Raw genomic sequence first — 17,352 nt, 5'->3', positions numbered from 1 at the left:
TTAATTAATAGTGAAAACCAATTTGAGGTGTTATGTTAATAAAGGATTGAATTGATTAATAAAATGTTTTGCTGATTATGTATGTCTCTGCAACTGTGGAAAACCCCCCTATCACAACTTTAAATTGATATAACTATATGGTGAATTTAAAAAAGAAAAGAAATAATTAATTAAAGTGAATGAAATTTTTAGTAGTAAAGTTTTTTGTTGATGTGTACAATTCTTAAAAGAAGTGTGTGTGTGTGTGTGAATTGTGGTTAAACAGAAGAAAAAAAGAAACTATGTGTAAGAGTAAGAAATTGGAAACGATAAAATTTATAGAAACGACAACAACAACAACCAAGAAAAACTGTTGATAGAGTATAGCTTTTTATTCGGCCAACCCCTATTACTATCTTTTGGTTGATCATGTGCTTTTTGTGGAATGAATATGAAACCAAAATGGTTTTATCATTTATATTTCTGAATTATCAACCCTTGGGATTGCTTAACCAGAACAATATCTTTGTCCTCTTCTCCTCATTTCAATTGAACTTCAACATTAACTACTACAAAAAGAGAAACACCTTGACAACATTGTAATTAATTAAAACTCCTGACTACCTGGATTCCTACTCTGATATTGACCTTATTGGTTTTTCGTAGAATAGAAACAAAACAAAGAAATTCCATATATATATATATAAGGGGTGTTAAGAAAACTTTAACACGATCAGATAGTAAAAATCATTATAAAGGCTAAACAATATAGACAAATCATCATAACTTAAATGTCTTGTGCAACATATACTAATTATCGATATCCCAACAACAACAACACTAAACTAAACTAAAACCCTTGTAAACTATTGTGTTTGATGTAAATGCAGATTTTCATGTGATAATTTAACTAATCAATTGTAATGCTGCAGGAGGAGGACCATATCAGTTTTTGTCAAGTCGATCTATTGTCTTACGACATTTAGGCACAAGGGGGGACGGGTGGGGGTAGTTGTTGCTCAAAAGAAGTTCTTGTGTTGGACGACTCATTAGCCCCGGTGGTAGCAACAAACCCCTACTACTAATATCTTTCCTTCGCCTGCACCACCTAACGACCTTGCGGCCGAAGTTTTAATCTTACCAAGTCGTGTGATTATTACAGATTTTCACCACGTTAAACTATATGCAGTTCTTTTGTCAATTCAACGCGTCTCGTAATGTTCTCAAAATTGCTAAAGCCATTAACAAATTCCTTTGGTGCTATACTCCAACATCAATCCATTAAAAAAGACCAGTCATGTTTGGAGATACGGCTAATAAACTAATATTAGATGGTAAAAGATCGAGTAACTTATCTAATATTCCTATTTATCAATCTGATTTAGTGAAAAGCATTGTAAGAGAAACCAATGATTTGAATAAAGATGCTGAATATTTAATTGAAGAACAAGAGCAATTACAAGGGACCCAAGATCAAGAAAATAGTAAAATAAATCAATGTCAATTATTTGTCACTCATTTATCTATGAGAAGGAATAAACGGTGTTTATTAGCATATGAAAAGTTAAGAGCAGATAAGATAACTGAGTTTTGTTGGCTAAATATTGATCCTATTGAAACTTCAACATCATCATCATCAACCAATACAAATGTCAACCAAAGTGCTAATAGTAATAATGCAGTGAATCCTTTAACAAAGAATCTTAATAATTATACTACCAGTTTGGATTTGAATAACTTGAATCATTTTGAACAAGATTTTTTTAAACAATATCAAGATTTAATAATGGAATTCAAGTCAAGTTTTGAAGATATTGATTTAAGTGGTGATTTGAATCCACCTACAAACATTTTTATTGATGTGAGAGTATTGAAGGATGGAGGTGAAGTTACTACCGAATATGGTTCTTTTAACTTGATCAAGGATTCTCAATTCTTTGTCAGAAAATCTGATGTGGAAAGGTTAATACAACAAGGATATTTAGAAGAGATAATATAGCCCTATCAGTATAATAGATGTATGTACATTAGTATACACAATTTTTAATCCTTCATTTCGGTGTCATCATTCGCTACGTTGTTGTTTTGATCGTTTTCATTTTCATTCTCATTCTCGTTGCCTTGTGGTATCTGGTTACCATCACTTTCAGGTTGAATTTCATTATTATCATTATCATCATTTTCTATATTTTCAACTTCTTTTGCATCAGATATTAGTCTTTTCAATTCAGCTAATTCTAAATTCAATCGTTTTCTACCTAATTTTGTGTTTTTTTGATCCACATTACTAATAGGTAAAATCATCACATTATCATCATTCTTATCATATGCCCCAATATTATCATCCATAATTTTAATTTCTTTACGTAAATCAATGGCAACTTTACTCAAAGTAGAATATATATCAGATGTTTGTTGAGAAAATTCTTCTTTATCTTTAGTATAAAATGATTGAAATATTGATGAAAATTGATCAAGTAAAGTCACTACTTTACAATCTATTTCATGTAATGAATCCAATCTTTCCTGAATGAAATTTTCGGCCTTTTCATTATTTAGTGATGACATTTGAACTTATTGTTGGGCTTTTCTGTTTTTGAGTCGACTAGGAATGGGTTTGAGTTTGAGTTTGGTTTGGATTCTGGAGGGGTCAGTTACGATTAATTATGTTTTGGTTGGTTGTTTTTTTTTTTTTTTTTTTTTGAACGTTGTTGTAGAGGTCGCAAAATACTGAGTGTCTTTTATTCAGCCACGACCAGGTTAATAACAAGCTAGTGGTATTCAAAATAATGATCCATGTAGATCTCTTTAAATCTAGATTAGAAAGGGATATGTCAAATGGATTTGTTTCTCAAAAGATACATGTGTCTTCAAAATTCTGATCAGTATCCATTGTTGAAATGATTGGTGTTTTTGCTTAGTTTTGGATCAAAAAATGGCACCAAATGAATGTCAAAACAAATATTAAATGACGTTTCCTCATTTCAACTCAAGAAAAGCATAATAAATAACTTAAAAAATTCTACTGATCATTACCATACTAACATTTTTCCTCAAAATAATATAATTTGATTACAATATGAGAACATGTTCTTGATAAGAGCCTTTTCTAATGCAATTGGTAGCAACCAACTCAAGACAAGCATTAAGAAAAATTTTTTTGTCGCGGGGAATATTCAATCGCGACAACTACCAGAAAGAACATTTTAAATTACGACGTAGGGGATCATCACTGTTTTTGGCGGAGTGTTTTATTAAGATCACAAATCGTACTATGCCAATTAATCTAGGACTACAAAGAATAACTAAATTGTTAGGTCATTTGAATAACCCTCAAAATGCCTATAAATCCATTCATATAGCAGGAACCAATGGAAAGGGTTCAACATTAGCATACATATCATCTGTTTTGACTGAGGCTAAAATAAAGAATGGGAAGTTTACTTCACCTCATATTATCGATTATCACGATTGCATTACAATAAACAACCAAACTTATCCCAAATCTAAATTTGATAGAATTAATGAACAAGTCATGAGAATTAATAATGATTTGAAATTAGAATGTACAGAGTTTGAAATTTTAACAGCTACAGCATTTAAAATTTTTGCATTAGAAGAAATTGAAATGGCATTGGTTGAAGTCGGAGTTGGTGGAAGATTAGATGCAACTAATGTTTTAGTGCCGTATGGTGAAACTACTAATGGAGGCGGCGTGGTGGCAACGGCAATAACCAAAATAGGTTTAGATCATGAAAAATTGTTAGGGGGGACATTATTGACAATAGCAAAAGAAAAATCAGGAATTATGAAACATGAAATTCCTTGTTTTGTTGATTCTCTGAATGAGTCCATTATTTTACAAGCAATTCACGAAAAATCACAAGAAATATCATGTCCATTGAGTATTGTTGAGCCAATTAAGAACCAATTTATACAGTATAGTCCATTAAAAGGATCATATCAAGCCAACAATTTATCATTGGCAGTGGAAATATTGAAGTGTTTGCCGTATAAAATATCCGAAGAAATTTTGATAAATGGTATACGCAAAACCAATTGGCCAGGCAGATTACAAACAATACCGCACAAAAGTCTAGGATCAATATTATTAGATGGGGCACATAATGAAAGTGCTGCTATTGAATTGGGTAAATATTTAAATACAAAATACCCTAAACAAGAATCAGAAGCAGACACAGATGCAAAAAATGAACTGGAAGAAAGCAATCATAAACCTATAGTATTTGTGATTGGTATGACTAAAGGCAAAGCAGTTGCGAATTTATTGAAACATGTTGTGTCAGAAAAGGATATTGTTATACCTACATTGTTCACCCAACCTGAAAATATGCCTTGGATTAAACCCGAGCTGATTTTAACTTTGACTTCGATTGCTGAAGATTATTGTCATGATGTACGAAATATTGGCGATGATGTCCATATACATCAAGTATTTCAGTATCTAGAGGACAAGACATTAGAGAATAAACCAATAGTAGTATGCGGAAGTTTATACTTGTGTGGAGATGTGCTAAGAGAAATAGCTAATTGATTATATGAACATGTATGTACGTAAATAGATAAAGACGAATAAAACTTGTACCGTGGTACGCGTTTCACACAACCAATTTGAAAAAAAAAAAAAAAAGTTAGTCTCTTTGCTTACTCCTTGTGTGCCACAACAACTTTCTACAACACCATGGCATTATCGGAACTTGAGAAGAAAAGACAAGAGAATATCAGAAGAAACCAAGAGTTGTTAAAAAAACTTGATTTGGATTCAATTTCTGATTCAATAAAAAAGGAGGTTGATAGTAAAACTCCATCACCATCTCTGCAAAAACGACGCAAGACTACGAAAAAACCAGTAGTTAAAAAAGAAGTACTGGAGCCAAGCAGAAGATCTCGTCGTATTGCCGGTATCAAATCTGAATTAGAAGACCCTAAAGAGGCTGCTAGATTAAGAGAAGAAGAAGAATTGAAACAGCGTCGAAAACAAGAACTTGAAAGATTGAAGAGAACGCGTCTCTTTGGAGATTTCAAATTGATTGATTTGATCACCAATAAAAAGGGAGATATGATATTTGAGAAAAATGTCATGGATCGGAAGTTGTCACATATTGGTCTCGATAGTAAAGTGGAGGAGCAAAAAGAGGAAAATGAAGAAGAAGAGACAATCAATATTGACGAGAACAATAGAGTGTTGAAACTTGTACAATCATTGGGTGATAAGTTTTCTGCAGGTGATTTTTATGAAGAAATTAGAAACTCGCAAACAAATGGTAATTCCAAAGACAAATCATTGGATGCAAAACGTGAGGAATTTGATGGTTTGAACATTTATCCTCGCTTTGATCCCTTGGATATTAAAATATGCCACAATCGTATCACCTCAATGTTCTTCCATCCATCAACCACCAATAGAATCGTTGTTGGTGGTGATACTACCGGAAATGTTGGTATCTGGTTAGTTGATGAACAAAATAATGGGAAAACTGATGATGATGAGGAACCATCTATTTCTATCTTACAACTTCATGGTAGAAATGTTTCGAAAATAATGACCCTAACGTTTTCTCCAGAAAAGATTTACACCAGTTCCTATGATGGAAGTATTCGAGTTTTAGATTTGAACAAACTAAGCAGCACTGAATTGATATATTTGAATGAACCCGGTACAAGAGAAGATATTGCCTTAGGGATATCTGATATCAATCAATGTCAAGATTCGTCAGTAATATTCATGACTACCCTTGATGGTGAGTTTTACCAGCATGATACCAGAGCTCCTTTCAATTCTCATCATCGTCATCATTTAGCAGCTAAGGATTTGCTTCGTTTACACGATAAGAAAATAGGTGGATTTGCCGTTAATCCAAACACAAATTACCAAATCGCAACAGCATCTTTAGATCGTACATTAAGAATATGGGATTTAAGAAATGTTAACAAATCTGTATATTCCGAGTTTGAGAATCAGAAATCCCCTCATATGTACGGAAATTACAATTCAAGACTATCAGTTTCATGCGTCGACTGGAACCAAGAGAATCGACTTGTATGTAATGGATATGATGATAATATCTGCTTGTTTGATTATAGTGGGGGAAAAATCCATAATGAACTTCCAGTGATAACTGAATGGAAATCCGATTTTGTTCCTTCGACCACACCACAACATCACAAGAATACTACAACAAGTTCCAAAAATTCAGGGGAGCTGATGCTGGAATTATTACCCAACAATTTAACACCATTTACTAAAATAAAACACAATTGTCAAACTGGTCGTTGGGTTTCAATTTTAAAATCACATTGGCAAACAAATCCAGCTGATGGAGTTCAAAAATTTATTATTGCCAACATGAATCGTGGATTAGACATTTATAATCAAGATGGACAGATATTGGCTCATTTGAACGAACAGGTTGGTGCCGTTCCTGCAGTTTGTACTCTTCATCCTAGTCAGAATTGGGCTGTTGGAGGAAGTGCCAGTGGGAAAGTCTACTTATTTGAATAAACAGATTCACATTAAAAATCACACAAAAGTATAGTAGAATGTTTACGTAAATACATTTATATACATTGTAATATTAACATTAATAAATCCTTCCCAAAAACAAAATCTATACAAAAAAAAAAAAAATCTTGTTGTATGTTAAATTTAGAATTAAATTTAAGCAGATGGAGTCATAACTTGCCAGACTCTGATAACATTATCAGTGTAACCAGCAAACAAGTTTTGACCATCAGCAGACCAAGCCAAAGAAATAGCTTCTGGGTCTTTAGCGGTAGCACCAACAGCAAATTCTGGTTTCAATTCATCCAATAAAGATCTTTCTTGTAATTTGAAGATCTTGATACCAGAAGTGGTAGCAGCAGCTAACCAGTATCTGTTTGGAGAGAAAGCTAAAGCGTGAACTTCAGCCTTGGCTTCCAAAGTGTACAAAGTTCTGTTTTTGTTCAAATCCCACAAGATGATGACACCATCTTTACCAGCAGAGGCACATAATGAACCATCTGGAGATAAAGTGATACATGAAATGTAACCGGTGTGACCAATGAAGTCAGCGTTGACAGAGTAGTCAGCTAAGTCCCATGACTAAATTAGTTGAAATTAGTTAGTAAAACAGCTTCCAAAAAAAAAAAAAACTAGGAAAGGAATCCCTTTCCATTCTTCTATTTTTTTCATTGTTGCATTATTTGGATATCAGAGATCTTGGTGATAAAAAAATATGTCTCATTCGAAGCTGGCAAGCAACGTCTGAAGTAGCAAATATAAAAAGAAAATCATCACAATAATAAACAACAATGAAAACGAAAACAGAAATGATAATCAATAACATACCTTAACAGTTTTATCCCAAGAAGCAGAGATAACAGTTGATGATTGGTCAGATGGGGAGATTCTGACAGCAGAAACCCAATCGTTGTGACCAGTTAAAGTGGCCATACATTCACCAATGGTGTTCCAAACTTTGACGGTCTTGTCTCTAGAAGCAGAAACAATTTGTCTCAAGTTTTTAGCAATGGAGACAGACAAAACATCACCTTTGTGACCGACGAATCTTTGGGTGGTTTCACCGGTTTCCAAATCCCATAATCTTAAAGTTCTGTCCCAAGAAGCAGATAAAGCGTAAGCACCATCAGCGGAAATGGTAACATCTTGAACAATGTGGGAGTGACCTTTGAATGATTTCTTTGGAATACCGTATTGGTTGTCTTCACCACCGGTCAATTTCCATTTGATCAAAGTTTTATCTCTTGAACCAGATAATAATAAGTCTGGGTGAGCTGGAGTGGTGGCAAGGGAAGTAACCCAACCGTTGTGTCCTTCTAAAGTACCTCTTAAAACTAAAACTTCTTGATCAGCCATTGTAGATAATTGCTTGTTTGTATTTTCAAAAACTTAAAAAAAAGGAAAAAGAAGTAGAAGGAAGGGGAGTTAATTGAAAATATTTTTCACCCTATAAATTTTTTTTTTTTCAGTGCAAGATGGATTGTGCATAATACACGACTTTGTTGAAAAGTTTTTATAGTTTGGCCGTGCTTAAGTTTACTCGCGTCCCCAAATTTACTGTGGTGGTGGAGATTAGACAATGTGCAGGCACACAACACCAATTAGACAAATTATGGGCCATTCTCTTGATCCAGGTAAAGAGTGTTAGTAGTATTATCGATTCAATTACATAGCAGCGTGAGTACATATTCTTTCACTTTAGCTTGCTCTACAAACTTTTACAATACCATGTTTAGGATTGCTTGGTATTTGTTACCCCAAACTTGCAGTGGAAGAGACTCTCAAGGCACAAGACTTGAGGATGGAAATATCCAAAAGTTTGACAGACAGCCTTTTTTTGCAAGACATTCTGCTCCAACTGTTGAATCGTCATGTAATGCCATTTGATGTGTGTAGATTCTGATTGTTGGTGGTGGGTGGGCAAACTATATCGTGTGAGGTAAACATTTGTAACAAAAGTAACACGTCATGTTTTTGGAACCCGCAAAACACTTTAGATACGATTTCTTCTTTTGTTTGTCCCAAAAAACGTTACAAGCACCATTATATAATCCCAGCATTAAACAAACTAAACAATCAACTAATTAACTTTACATGCCAAGTAAAATCACCATTTTATCTGGAGGAACAGCAACTAATCAATTAGTTCCTTTATTCAAGAGATTATCTCCTAACAACAACATATCATATATATTGCCAATTCTGGATAATGGTGGTTCAACTTCAGAGATTATTCGTATTATTGGAGGACCTGCCATCCGGGATATAAGATCGAGATTAACAAGATTGATACCTTCACATCAAGAGTCACTACGCAAATTGTTAAGTTTTCGATTGTCATCAGACGCCAAAATTGCCAAGCAGCAATGGAATGAAATCGTAGAAGGAACCCATGAATTGTGGATTGGCATTAATTCTTCAACTAAAGAGATATTTCGAGCATTTTTTGTTCATTTACATGTGGAATTGTTGAAAAGATCAAGACACCAAATATCAAACAAAAATAAACAATTTCGGTATGAGATGGCCAATGTGGGCAATTTGTTTTTAACTGGCGCCCGATTATTTATTGGGTCATTGGATTCTGCAATTGAATTATTTTGTAAATTGACTGATATTGATCCATCGATTGAAGTTCTACCATGTATTAATACAAATTTCACATATCATATTAGTGCCATATTAGAGAATGGGCTTATTATAACTGGTCAATCACAAATTTCCCACCCTTCAGATAATCACGAAAAGTATCCACCTCCAATACATAAAACAAGACCACCTACTCCTTCAGAGATATCCCATAAAAGTGATTATTTTGATCATGCACATTTACCCATCACAGAAAAATTACATTTGAATGTTCCAATCAATGAAGTCGAATTAAGCAAGAGATCGAGCATTGGATCATTTGTTTCTTCTGGTTCAGATAGTGATGAAGAGGAAGCAGGGAATGTGCCACAGTACACCCATCCCGAATTGAAAAAATCACAGCTACATTTTTCAAAGCTGGACAATATTGAGCCGTTGTTATCCCCAATCAAACGAATATTCTACGTATCGCCCTATGGCGAAGAGATATGCCCAACTGCCCATGGGAAAGTAGCATCTACAGTTGCCAACACAGATGCATTGATCTATTCTATTGGTTCTTTGATGACAAGCATTGTTCCAATTATAATCTTAAAAGGGATCGGTAAAGCCATTCTACAAAATGAATGCAAACGCAAGATCTTGCTTTTAAATGGATGTCTTGATAGAGAGACTTTTGGTATGACGGCATCTGATTTTATAAAAGTTATTGTTCTGCTGGCCGAATATTCTATCAACAGTCATGCTAATGGGCTTGCGGCTAAATATGAATGGAATAGATTCATCACACATTTGGTATACATGGAGAATCCCAGCATTGAAGTCGATGTTGATTATCTTACTTCGAAGGGCGTAACTTGTGTTAAGGTTGCTAAATTAGAAGGTACAAATTACTTTGATTTGAAAAGTTTAGAAAATGTATTAGATCAAATTATATAATAACAAGTCTACTATATATACGAACACCAATTGTCTCAATCGTACCATATTTTTATCAACTCTTCACTGACAGCAGACGGAGTCAATACTCCCAAATCTGTAATCAAGGCGGTAATATATTCGTGAGATGTGAAATCAACAAAGTTTGTCTTTAAAAGTTCTTGTCCACTATGATTGACTTCTTCTGTTTTGTTTCCGTCATAATCGAAATGACTAATGCTGTTAGGTAGGTCATTGGGTGCCAAGGGAAATAACCTAACAAATTTGTGAGATTCAGTCACCACATAAAAAGGTTTATTGTTAACTTTAGCTAAACAACCAATTTGATATGTTCCAATGTGATTTATTACTCCACCACTTTCAGCAACACCTTCAGCACCAACCAAGATTTTGTCTACTTTATGCAATACATATCCCACTGCGTTATCTACAATAACCTCAACTGGTATATCTGCTTCTCTTAATTTCCTAGCCATGTAGTATCCATTGCCTGTTGGTCTACTTTCGGTAACCAAGACTTTGAATCGAATTAACTTTTCTTGTTTGGCCTTCAACAATAGGCTGTAAACAACACGTGAGTATGAATGAACTAATATTACGTCGTCATCTTTAATAAATGGAACACCATATTCTGCCAGTTTAAGTCTTGATTCTTTAGCACGCTGAACGAACAATTCTCCATTCTCAACAAGATTCTGTGAAAACGACTCCCAATCAGAATACACGTTGGTGTTTCTCAACACAAATCTCATAAACAAATCACACCCAGCAGAAAGAGAAATATTATTGGGGATTGATGATTTTAATAAATCAATGTTTTTCGAAACTAAATTGATTAATTCGGAGGAGGTTGATGGTGACTTAGCTTTTAACATTGACACAAGTGATTCAATTGCCGCAATTGGCATAGTCATATCTTTGTCTTCTTCCAAAAACTTGAGATATGTCTCCTTAATGTCAAAATCGGCCATTCTAGATTAGTTTTGAGTCAGGGTGTTCGTATGGTAAAGACAGTGATGATCTTTTTCCCACCTATCGTAATTTTTTTTTTTTTTTCTTTCTTAATAGTTTTTTGATGTATCGTGAGAGATGTGGTTCTAAAATTTTCTTGAGCAACTGGCTTTCTTTTTATTGTCAACAGCTACAAAACTCCAAATCACATACCAAAAATGAGTCTGTTATTTATTGATGAGGAGGATGATATTACCCCAGAACCATATAAACCATCAACATCTACAATAAAGGAGGAAGATGAAGAAGTGCAAGTGAAACAAGAATACCCAGACGAGAAGATGTCTGATCCAGATGACGATGACCCAATAGTAGAATCAATACCATTACACATAAACACAGTACCAGAAAGAGTAAAACAGTCATTACATGTTTTACAGTATGCTGGTCGACCCAAATCACGTCCAAATAAAGCTGGAAATTGCCATGCCTCAATCAAACCGGAGTCACAGTACCTTCAAGTGAAAGTACCCCTTGATACCGACAAATTCTTTAATGTGGACAAAGTTCAGGAATGGGGTGAGCAAATTTTTGAGCAGACGATTCTGGGTGTATTGGATGGGTCTTATGAAGTAGGAAACTATGCTGCAAAAATAGTAAATGATGGCAATGAAAGACGAGTTGTGTTGATTCCGGTGGACAGTACAGTTCAATTAAAACCTTCGTTCAAGTACATTGATGATTTAGAAGCCCAAACCATTCAACAGAGGAGACAACAAGAGAGCACTAATGAAAAACCAGCAAATGTTCAAATCTTGCAATCAGCTGCTAAGCATTCTACTCAATCTGGTGAGTTCCTGCATTCGTTAGGGGATTCATTGAAACTGGTAAAGCATTTTGAAGAAGAAGAATGGCAGAATTTAATTTGGAAAAGAGGCGATGATGATGTAACCAAAAGTATAAAGTTTGGCTTAGACCATCATATAGATACAAATATTGAATTGAAAACAAAGACTTCATATGATGAATACATAGACATGTTAATAAATAGTTGAGTAGTTGGACAATATATGGTCTTTTTTTGGGAGGTTTGATTACTACATTTTCAACTGCTCCAAATTGAGCAATTGAATTCTTATATATCAATAGATTTACTTGATTTATTTTTTACAGTACCCCTCATCCAGCGTCGTAACATATTGTTGTTTACAGCTAAGTAATCGGCCAAATACCAATAAAGCCATACTAGAAAAAAAAAATGGCGTTTATGGAACCAGCTCATGGCCAGTTCAATGAGTGCACAAAAAAAAAAAAGTTCAAGTTTCTATGATCTTTGCATTACTAAAATCAAAGAAAAGTGTATTCTCTTTATTAAAAACTACTAAGAATGGACGAAGATGATGGATTGTTGTTGAACTTTGCTGTTCCAGATACTTCATCAACCACAACTTCCAAAAACCAAAATGTCAAAGTTCTGGGTGGTAGATGGAAGGATAGAAGAAAGTTACAACTTGCATTACAAGGTAGAACGAAAAAGAGGCAGCCCGAGACCGGAGTAAATCTCATCCCAGTTGATGAATCCAAACGAAAACGGGTATTTGAAGATAAATTACCAGCTGACTCGAACAAAAGGTCAAAGTTCACAGAAAGCAAAGGTGAATTTGGTGGGAAAGGTGATTCATATGTGTCATCTTTATTTACCAATAACGAACCAACGTCACACTTAGTGACAACTTCGACTACCAAAGAGCTTACTTATTTACCATCCAATGCACCTATGAAAGATGCAACTACATTTTCTGGTTTAGGGTTGAATGAAAAATTGTCAACACATCTAACTGAACATTTACGATTCATGCATCCAACCAAGATTCAACAATTAGTAATACCGAGTTTAATAGCCACAGAAAATGATCTATTCGTGAAAGCACAAACAGGGTCTGGTAAAACATTGGCTTTTGTTTTGCCCATATTCCATAAGTTGATGAGAGAAAATAAATTCAAGATTAATCGAGAATCAGGGTTATTTGCCATAATTTTAACACCTACCCGTGAATTGGCCACACAGATTTATGGGGTGTTGGAGACATTAACAAGATGCCATCATTGGGTAGTTCCAGGAATAGTCATTGGTGGTGAAAAAAAGAAGTCAGAAAAGGCAAGATTGAGAAAAGGGTGTAATATATTAGTTGCTACTCCAGGAAGGTTGGCTGATCATTTGGAAAATACAAAAACATTAGATATTAGTCAGTTGAGATGGCTTGTGTTAGATGAAGGTGATAAATTAATGGAGTTGGGATTTGAAGAAACTATAGCCCAAATCACTGCCAAAATAGACTCAAATTCTAAAATTGCTGACACCGCTGAAAAATGGCAAGGGTTACCATCGAGAAGAATAAATATGTTGTGTTCAGCTACATTGCATAGTAATGTGAAAAAATTGGGTAGTATAGTGTTGAAAAATCCTGAAATGATTTCAGTGGAAACAGCTTCTGTTCCTGGAACCGTATCATTTGACGAAACCATAGCCACCACTACAAGTACGGCACCAGACCAGTTGATTCAAAATGTTGTTGTCGTTCCACCCAAGTTGAGACTAGTTACATTGGATGCATTGTTATTGAGTATTTGCAAACACTCTACTGAAAGAACCATTGTGTTTTTTTCCTGTTCCGATTCAGTTGATTTCCATTTTGACGTATTCACTCGAGATGGTAAAAAGTTTAAAAAAATGACTGATGAAGAATCCGGTGAAGTGAAAACTGTGTTAGTTCTGCCAGAAGATGATGAAAATGAGGACAATGGCGTGCTCACTGCCCCTCAATTAAGTGACAATACAATTGTCTATAAGCTTCATGGTTCACTTTCACAGCAATCACGTACAAGCACATTGCAGTCGTTTATCAAAGATAATAATTCATATAACAAGATATTATTTTGTACTGATGTTGCGTCTCGTGGGTTGGATTTACCAAATGTTGCCAATGTTATAGAATATGACCCTCCTTTCACTATTGATGATCATTTGCATAGAATTGGTAGATCAGCAAGATTGGGTAATGAAGGTAATGCAACTTTGTTTCTACTTCCAGGTATTGAAGAAGGGTATGTAGAGGGAAAGTTGAAGGTTGCGCATCCAAGAGAAGGAAACTTGAGAGTTAAGAATTATGAAGAAATATTACAAGAAGGATTTGCACAAGGAAATATCAAGTCAAAGGATAATAAGTTAGGGAAGTGGGATATCCATGCTACCACTTGGCATCTTGATGTTGAAAGGTGGCTATTAGAAGATCAAGCTAGTCATGACGAAGCTGTTAGGGCATTTACTTCTCATATACGTGCATACGCAACACATTTGTCGTCGGAACGTGAGTTTTTCAATGTAAAATTATTACATTTAGGTCATTTAGCGAAAAGTTTTGGATTAAGAGAGACACCAAAGAAGTTAGGTAAATCTGTTGGTAATAACAGCAATTACTCAGAATCTAAGAAAGGTAAAAAAGAGGACCCAAGAAAGAAAATGTTGAGAATGGCCAAGATGGCTGTGAAATCTGCAAGTAGCGAATTTAATTATTAAAATAGTCTAACCAATGTATATTAGTTTTTTTGCTTAAAATGTAAATCTCTATAACCTTCAATTTGCCATAATCCATGGTTTTCACCTAATACAAAACCAATGGTTTTTTCACTATAATACAGTCCATCCAATTTCAAATTGTCTATAACATCATCTAGCAAGATAGCCTTTCCAATAGCTATACCATCTCCTAACCCTGGATGTTGCACATTTACAATATGTAAATGAAAATGATAATACGATGGTTGATAGTGTAAAAATACTCTCAATTGATCAGGTTTAATTCCATATTTGTTAACCGTCACTTCTTTCACAATTTTTTGTAAATTAGACAAATAAGCAATATGGCTTTGATTTAAATCTCTCACACAAGATATATCTAGCCTATTGACAATACAGCACAAATACAATGTATCCAAATTCTTTCCATCCCATTTCATATCGGGCAACAACACAAATCCCGTGGGTGACTTGTCGTGATATATGAATGTTTCACTTTCCTTTCCCTCAAATAATATATTGTAAACCCATTTCAATCTATCACCTTTCATAGTTTCAATATAAGGAACAACATATTTTTGGTACATTTCTGGTGTTTCTCTGACGTAATGCAATTTTTGATCATCATATTTCCTAATGTGAGTCTCTGTAGCTGGATAAATCAAATTCAATTTTGCACCTGGTAATTCCAACACATCTTGAAATAAATTCGCTGTTGACCAATAATAGACATCGTTGGAATTGATTATAGATAGATCAGTGATTAATTTCTGCAAGTCAAGATCTGAGCCAGTACTAAAGTGGGATTTCTCAATGGTTACAATTGCATCTTTGTTATTTATTTTGCCTAGTATAGATATTGTTTTAGTCTGTGAGTCACTTTTCAACACTCTGGTAAATCTAAATTGACTAACTAGTTCGTTTAATGACATGGCCGTTGGTGTGATAAGTGATTTGATGATGTTGTCGGAGATTACAAAAAGTTTTTTTTTTTTTTTTCTTTTCAGACAGCCCAATATGTTTAAATGTACCGAAATATCAAGAGATAATCTGCAATCATTAAACGTGCCACAACTACAGCTTTATTTCAATTGGAATATAGATTGTAGGTTCATTAGTGCTATATTTACAGAAATTCTTAGATTACATGATGCTCAATGTGCAAATTACTACTATATAATGATCGTATTTCTCAATCATCTTGATCTGGTAATAACTTTCTTTGTAGCATTTGCTAGTAGTTGGATGGACCTATTTAGGCTCATTTAAATTCATTTTGGTGGTTATTCTTCAATTTATACCTCGTGTGTTGGTCCATCTCCATGTTTGCCATCATTATCCTTGCCATCGCCATCACTAACATTACTATCTTCCACTTCATCATCATCGTCATCATCACCATCATCATTCATATCAATACAAATCCAACTTGGCCAAGCAATTTCATCCCGCAAAATATTCCTTAATTGTTCAACCAAAAATTTTTCAACTTTGCCCACATTTCTTAGTATATTATTCTCAACTTCACCAATTTCACTTTCAATTTTGATCTTTTTAACGATATCTATTCTTTCTTTATTGATAGCTGCATCATTGGAATAATAGTCAACAAAATTCCCACCTGTGGTAGATGTAGGTGTTTGTGCATTATTATTGCTATCAAAATCAGGGAATGCATCATCAACATCACAAAGGAAAGACAAATAGACCGATTTTTTTAAATAAGCAATGGTGGCAATTGAATGTATCACTATATCAGTAATATGTAACTTTATTGGCAATGATATGAAATTGGGGGATGGATAATTCACCAATAAATTCACCAACAAGTTGATATGCATGTCACCTTTGTAATTTATCTCCACAATAAGTTGAATATCATTGTCGTCGTGATGTGGTTGTTTTTGTTTTACAGATATTTTTGGTAATACTCTGGACGATAGATAATTTTGATTTAGTATATTTGTAGGGGTTTCTGACCCAGCACCTGTTGCGCCTATTATGCTATTAACACCATAAGGGTGAAGGATGGAGTGGAAAGAATCTCTTGAGGGGTTTAAAGGTGGTGGTGGCAAAGGTGCAATCAGACCTCCAAATGAGTTACCAGAAGGAGTGGTTGAACTATCGTTAAAGTTCAATAAACTAATCCCTTCGTTGATGGTCCCCAAATCATGATCGTCGTATTCATCGTCATCGTCATCTTCATCGACGCCTTCGTCATCGTCGTCATCATCATCAAAGTTTTGACTGTTGTATGCATTATCCTTATGGATCCCATTCTCTTGGCTCTTCCCCATAGTCAGACGTTCATCATTTAAATTATGATTGGTTTCATTGGTGGCTCCCAAATTATCTTCATCTTCATAAAATTCCTCAAAGGGATCACCAATATGTCGAATGGTTATTTCCGGAGGGATTTCTCCTAAATTGAAATCAGTCACTGAAAGATTGGAAATAAACGATGGGAGGGAGATTTTTTTGAATTGTTGATCCAAAAATTCTTTTATTGATTGATTGATTGTATCATCAATTGTTAGTTGGTTCCAATTAATATCAAAAGACATTTATAATTATTGCTTGCGTCAACTGTATGTTGGGCATTGGTTTGCAAAGAGAAAACGTTATACCACGCTTTAAAATGACTTCACTTTTGAAAATTTGATTAGTAGTCGTGTACTCACCATAACAATAATTTGAATTGAGTTCTTACAAGTAGTGATAAGCTATTTGGAAAAACTGGGCTACACACCAACAAGTCAGTTCTAGTTGATTCAATAATATATAAATGACGAGT

The 17,352-nt window shown here is 34.4% G+C and overlaps 11 protein-coding genes across 11 annotated transcripts; 6 read left to right on the top strand and 5 right to left on the bottom strand. All coding sequences in view use genetic code 12, as the record gives it.

The window, feature by feature from the left end:
• Positions 1–1,276: 1,276 nt before the first annotated feature.
• Positions 1,277–1,978, top strand: CD36_71140 (DNA replication initiation GINS complex subunit, putative; the record flags this gene model as incomplete). The annotated part of the gene is made up of 1 exon (XM_002421289.1): positions 1,277–1,978. One exon carries the CDS (start codon positions 1,277–1,279, stop codon positions 1,976–1,978), a length of 702 nt encoding a protein of 233 aa, XP_002421334.1.
• Positions 1,979–2,022: 44 nt separating this feature from the next.
• CD36_71130 (essential subunit of the RNA polymerase II mediator complex, putative) lies at positions 2,023–2,547 on the bottom strand (the record flags this gene model as incomplete). Its single annotated transcript, XM_002421288.1, has 1 exon — positions 2,023–2,547. The coding sequence occupies one exon, from the start codon at positions 2,545–2,547 to the stop codon at positions 2,023–2,025; it is 525 nt and encodes a 174-aa protein (XP_002421333.1).
• A 706-nt stretch (positions 2,548–3,253) lies between these two features.
• Positions 3,254–4,534, top strand: CD36_71120 (dihydrofolate synthetase, putative; the record flags this gene model as incomplete). Its single annotated transcript, XM_002421287.1, has 1 exon — positions 3,254–4,534. One exon carries the CDS (start codon positions 3,254–3,256, stop codon positions 4,532–4,534), a length of 1,281 nt encoding a protein of 426 aa, XP_002421332.1.
• A 147-nt stretch (positions 4,535–4,681) lies between these two features.
• CD36_71110 (conserved hypothetical protein) lies at positions 4,682–6,502 on the top strand (the record flags this gene model as incomplete). Its single annotated transcript, XM_002421286.1, has 1 exon — positions 4,682–6,502. One exon carries the CDS (start codon positions 4,682–4,684, stop codon positions 6,500–6,502), a length of 1,821 nt encoding a protein of 606 aa, XP_002421331.1.
• A 156-nt stretch (positions 6,503–6,658) lies between these two features.
• Positions 6,659–7,858, bottom strand: CD36_71100 (WD repeat protein (G-beta like protein) involved in translation regulation, putative; the record flags this gene model as incomplete). The annotated part of the gene is made up of 2 exons (XM_002421285.1): positions 6,659–7,084; positions 7,331–7,858. The coding sequence occupies 2 exons, from the start codon at positions 7,856–7,858 to the stop codon at positions 6,659–6,661; spliced, it is 954 nt and encodes a 317-aa protein (XP_002421330.1).
• Positions 7,859–8,596: 738 nt separating this feature from the next.
• On the top strand, positions 8,597–10,030 carry CD36_71090 (conserved hypothetical protein; the record flags this gene model as incomplete). The annotated part of the gene is made up of 1 exon (XM_002421284.1): positions 8,597–10,030. The coding sequence occupies one exon, from the start codon at positions 8,597–8,599 to the stop codon at positions 10,028–10,030; it is 1,434 nt and encodes a 477-aa protein (XP_002421329.1).
• A 35-nt stretch (positions 10,031–10,065) lies between these two features.
• CD36_71080 (eIF-2b GDP-GTP exchange factor, putative) lies at positions 10,066–11,001 on the bottom strand (the record flags this gene model as incomplete). The annotated part of the gene is made up of 1 exon (XM_002421283.1): positions 10,066–11,001. One exon carries the CDS (start codon positions 10,999–11,001, stop codon positions 10,066–10,068), a length of 936 nt encoding a protein of 311 aa, XP_002421328.1.
• A 198-nt stretch (positions 11,002–11,199) lies between these two features.
• CD36_71070 (RNA polymerase III subunit, putative) lies at positions 11,200–12,036 on the top strand (the record flags this gene model as incomplete). Its single annotated transcript, XM_002421282.1, has 1 exon — positions 11,200–12,036. One exon carries the CDS (start codon positions 11,200–11,202, stop codon positions 12,034–12,036), a length of 837 nt encoding a protein of 278 aa, XP_002421327.1.
• A 332-nt stretch (positions 12,037–12,368) lies between these two features.
• On the top strand, positions 12,369–14,558 carry CD36_71060 (DEAD-box family ATP-dependent RNA helicase, ribosomal biogenesis, putative; the record flags this gene model as incomplete). The annotated part of the gene is made up of 1 exon (XM_002421281.1): positions 12,369–14,558. One exon carries the CDS (start codon positions 12,369–12,371, stop codon positions 14,556–14,558), a length of 2,190 nt encoding a protein of 729 aa, XP_002421326.1.
• Positions 14,559–14,578: 20 nt separating this feature from the next.
• CD36_71050 (non-essential hydrolase involved in mRNA decapping, putative) lies at positions 14,579–15,490 on the bottom strand (the record flags this gene model as incomplete). Its single annotated transcript, XM_002421280.1, has 1 exon — positions 14,579–15,490. The coding sequence occupies one exon, from the start codon at positions 15,488–15,490 to the stop codon at positions 14,579–14,581; it is 912 nt and encodes a 303-aa protein (XP_002421325.1).
• A 363-nt stretch (positions 15,491–15,853) lies between these two features.
• On the bottom strand, positions 15,854–17,122 carry CD36_71040 (mitochondrial inheritance complex (MDM12/MDM10/MMM1) subunit, putative; the record flags this gene model as incomplete). Its single annotated transcript, XM_002421279.1, has 1 exon — positions 15,854–17,122. The coding sequence occupies one exon, from the start codon at positions 17,120–17,122 to the stop codon at positions 15,854–15,856; it is 1,269 nt and encodes a 422-aa protein (XP_002421324.1).
• Positions 17,123–17,352: the final 230 nt, after the last annotated feature.

Source organism: Candida dubliniensis, chromosome 7 (genome assembly GCF_000026945.1).
Source record: "Candida dubliniensis CD36 chromosome 7, complete sequence".
Lineage (NCBI taxonomy): Eukaryota > Fungi > Ascomycota > Pichiomycetes > Serinales > Debaryomycetaceae > Candida > Candida dubliniensis.
The sequence above is the reverse complement of the archived record's forward strand: the minus strand, read 5'-3'. Positions and strand labels throughout refer to the sequence as shown.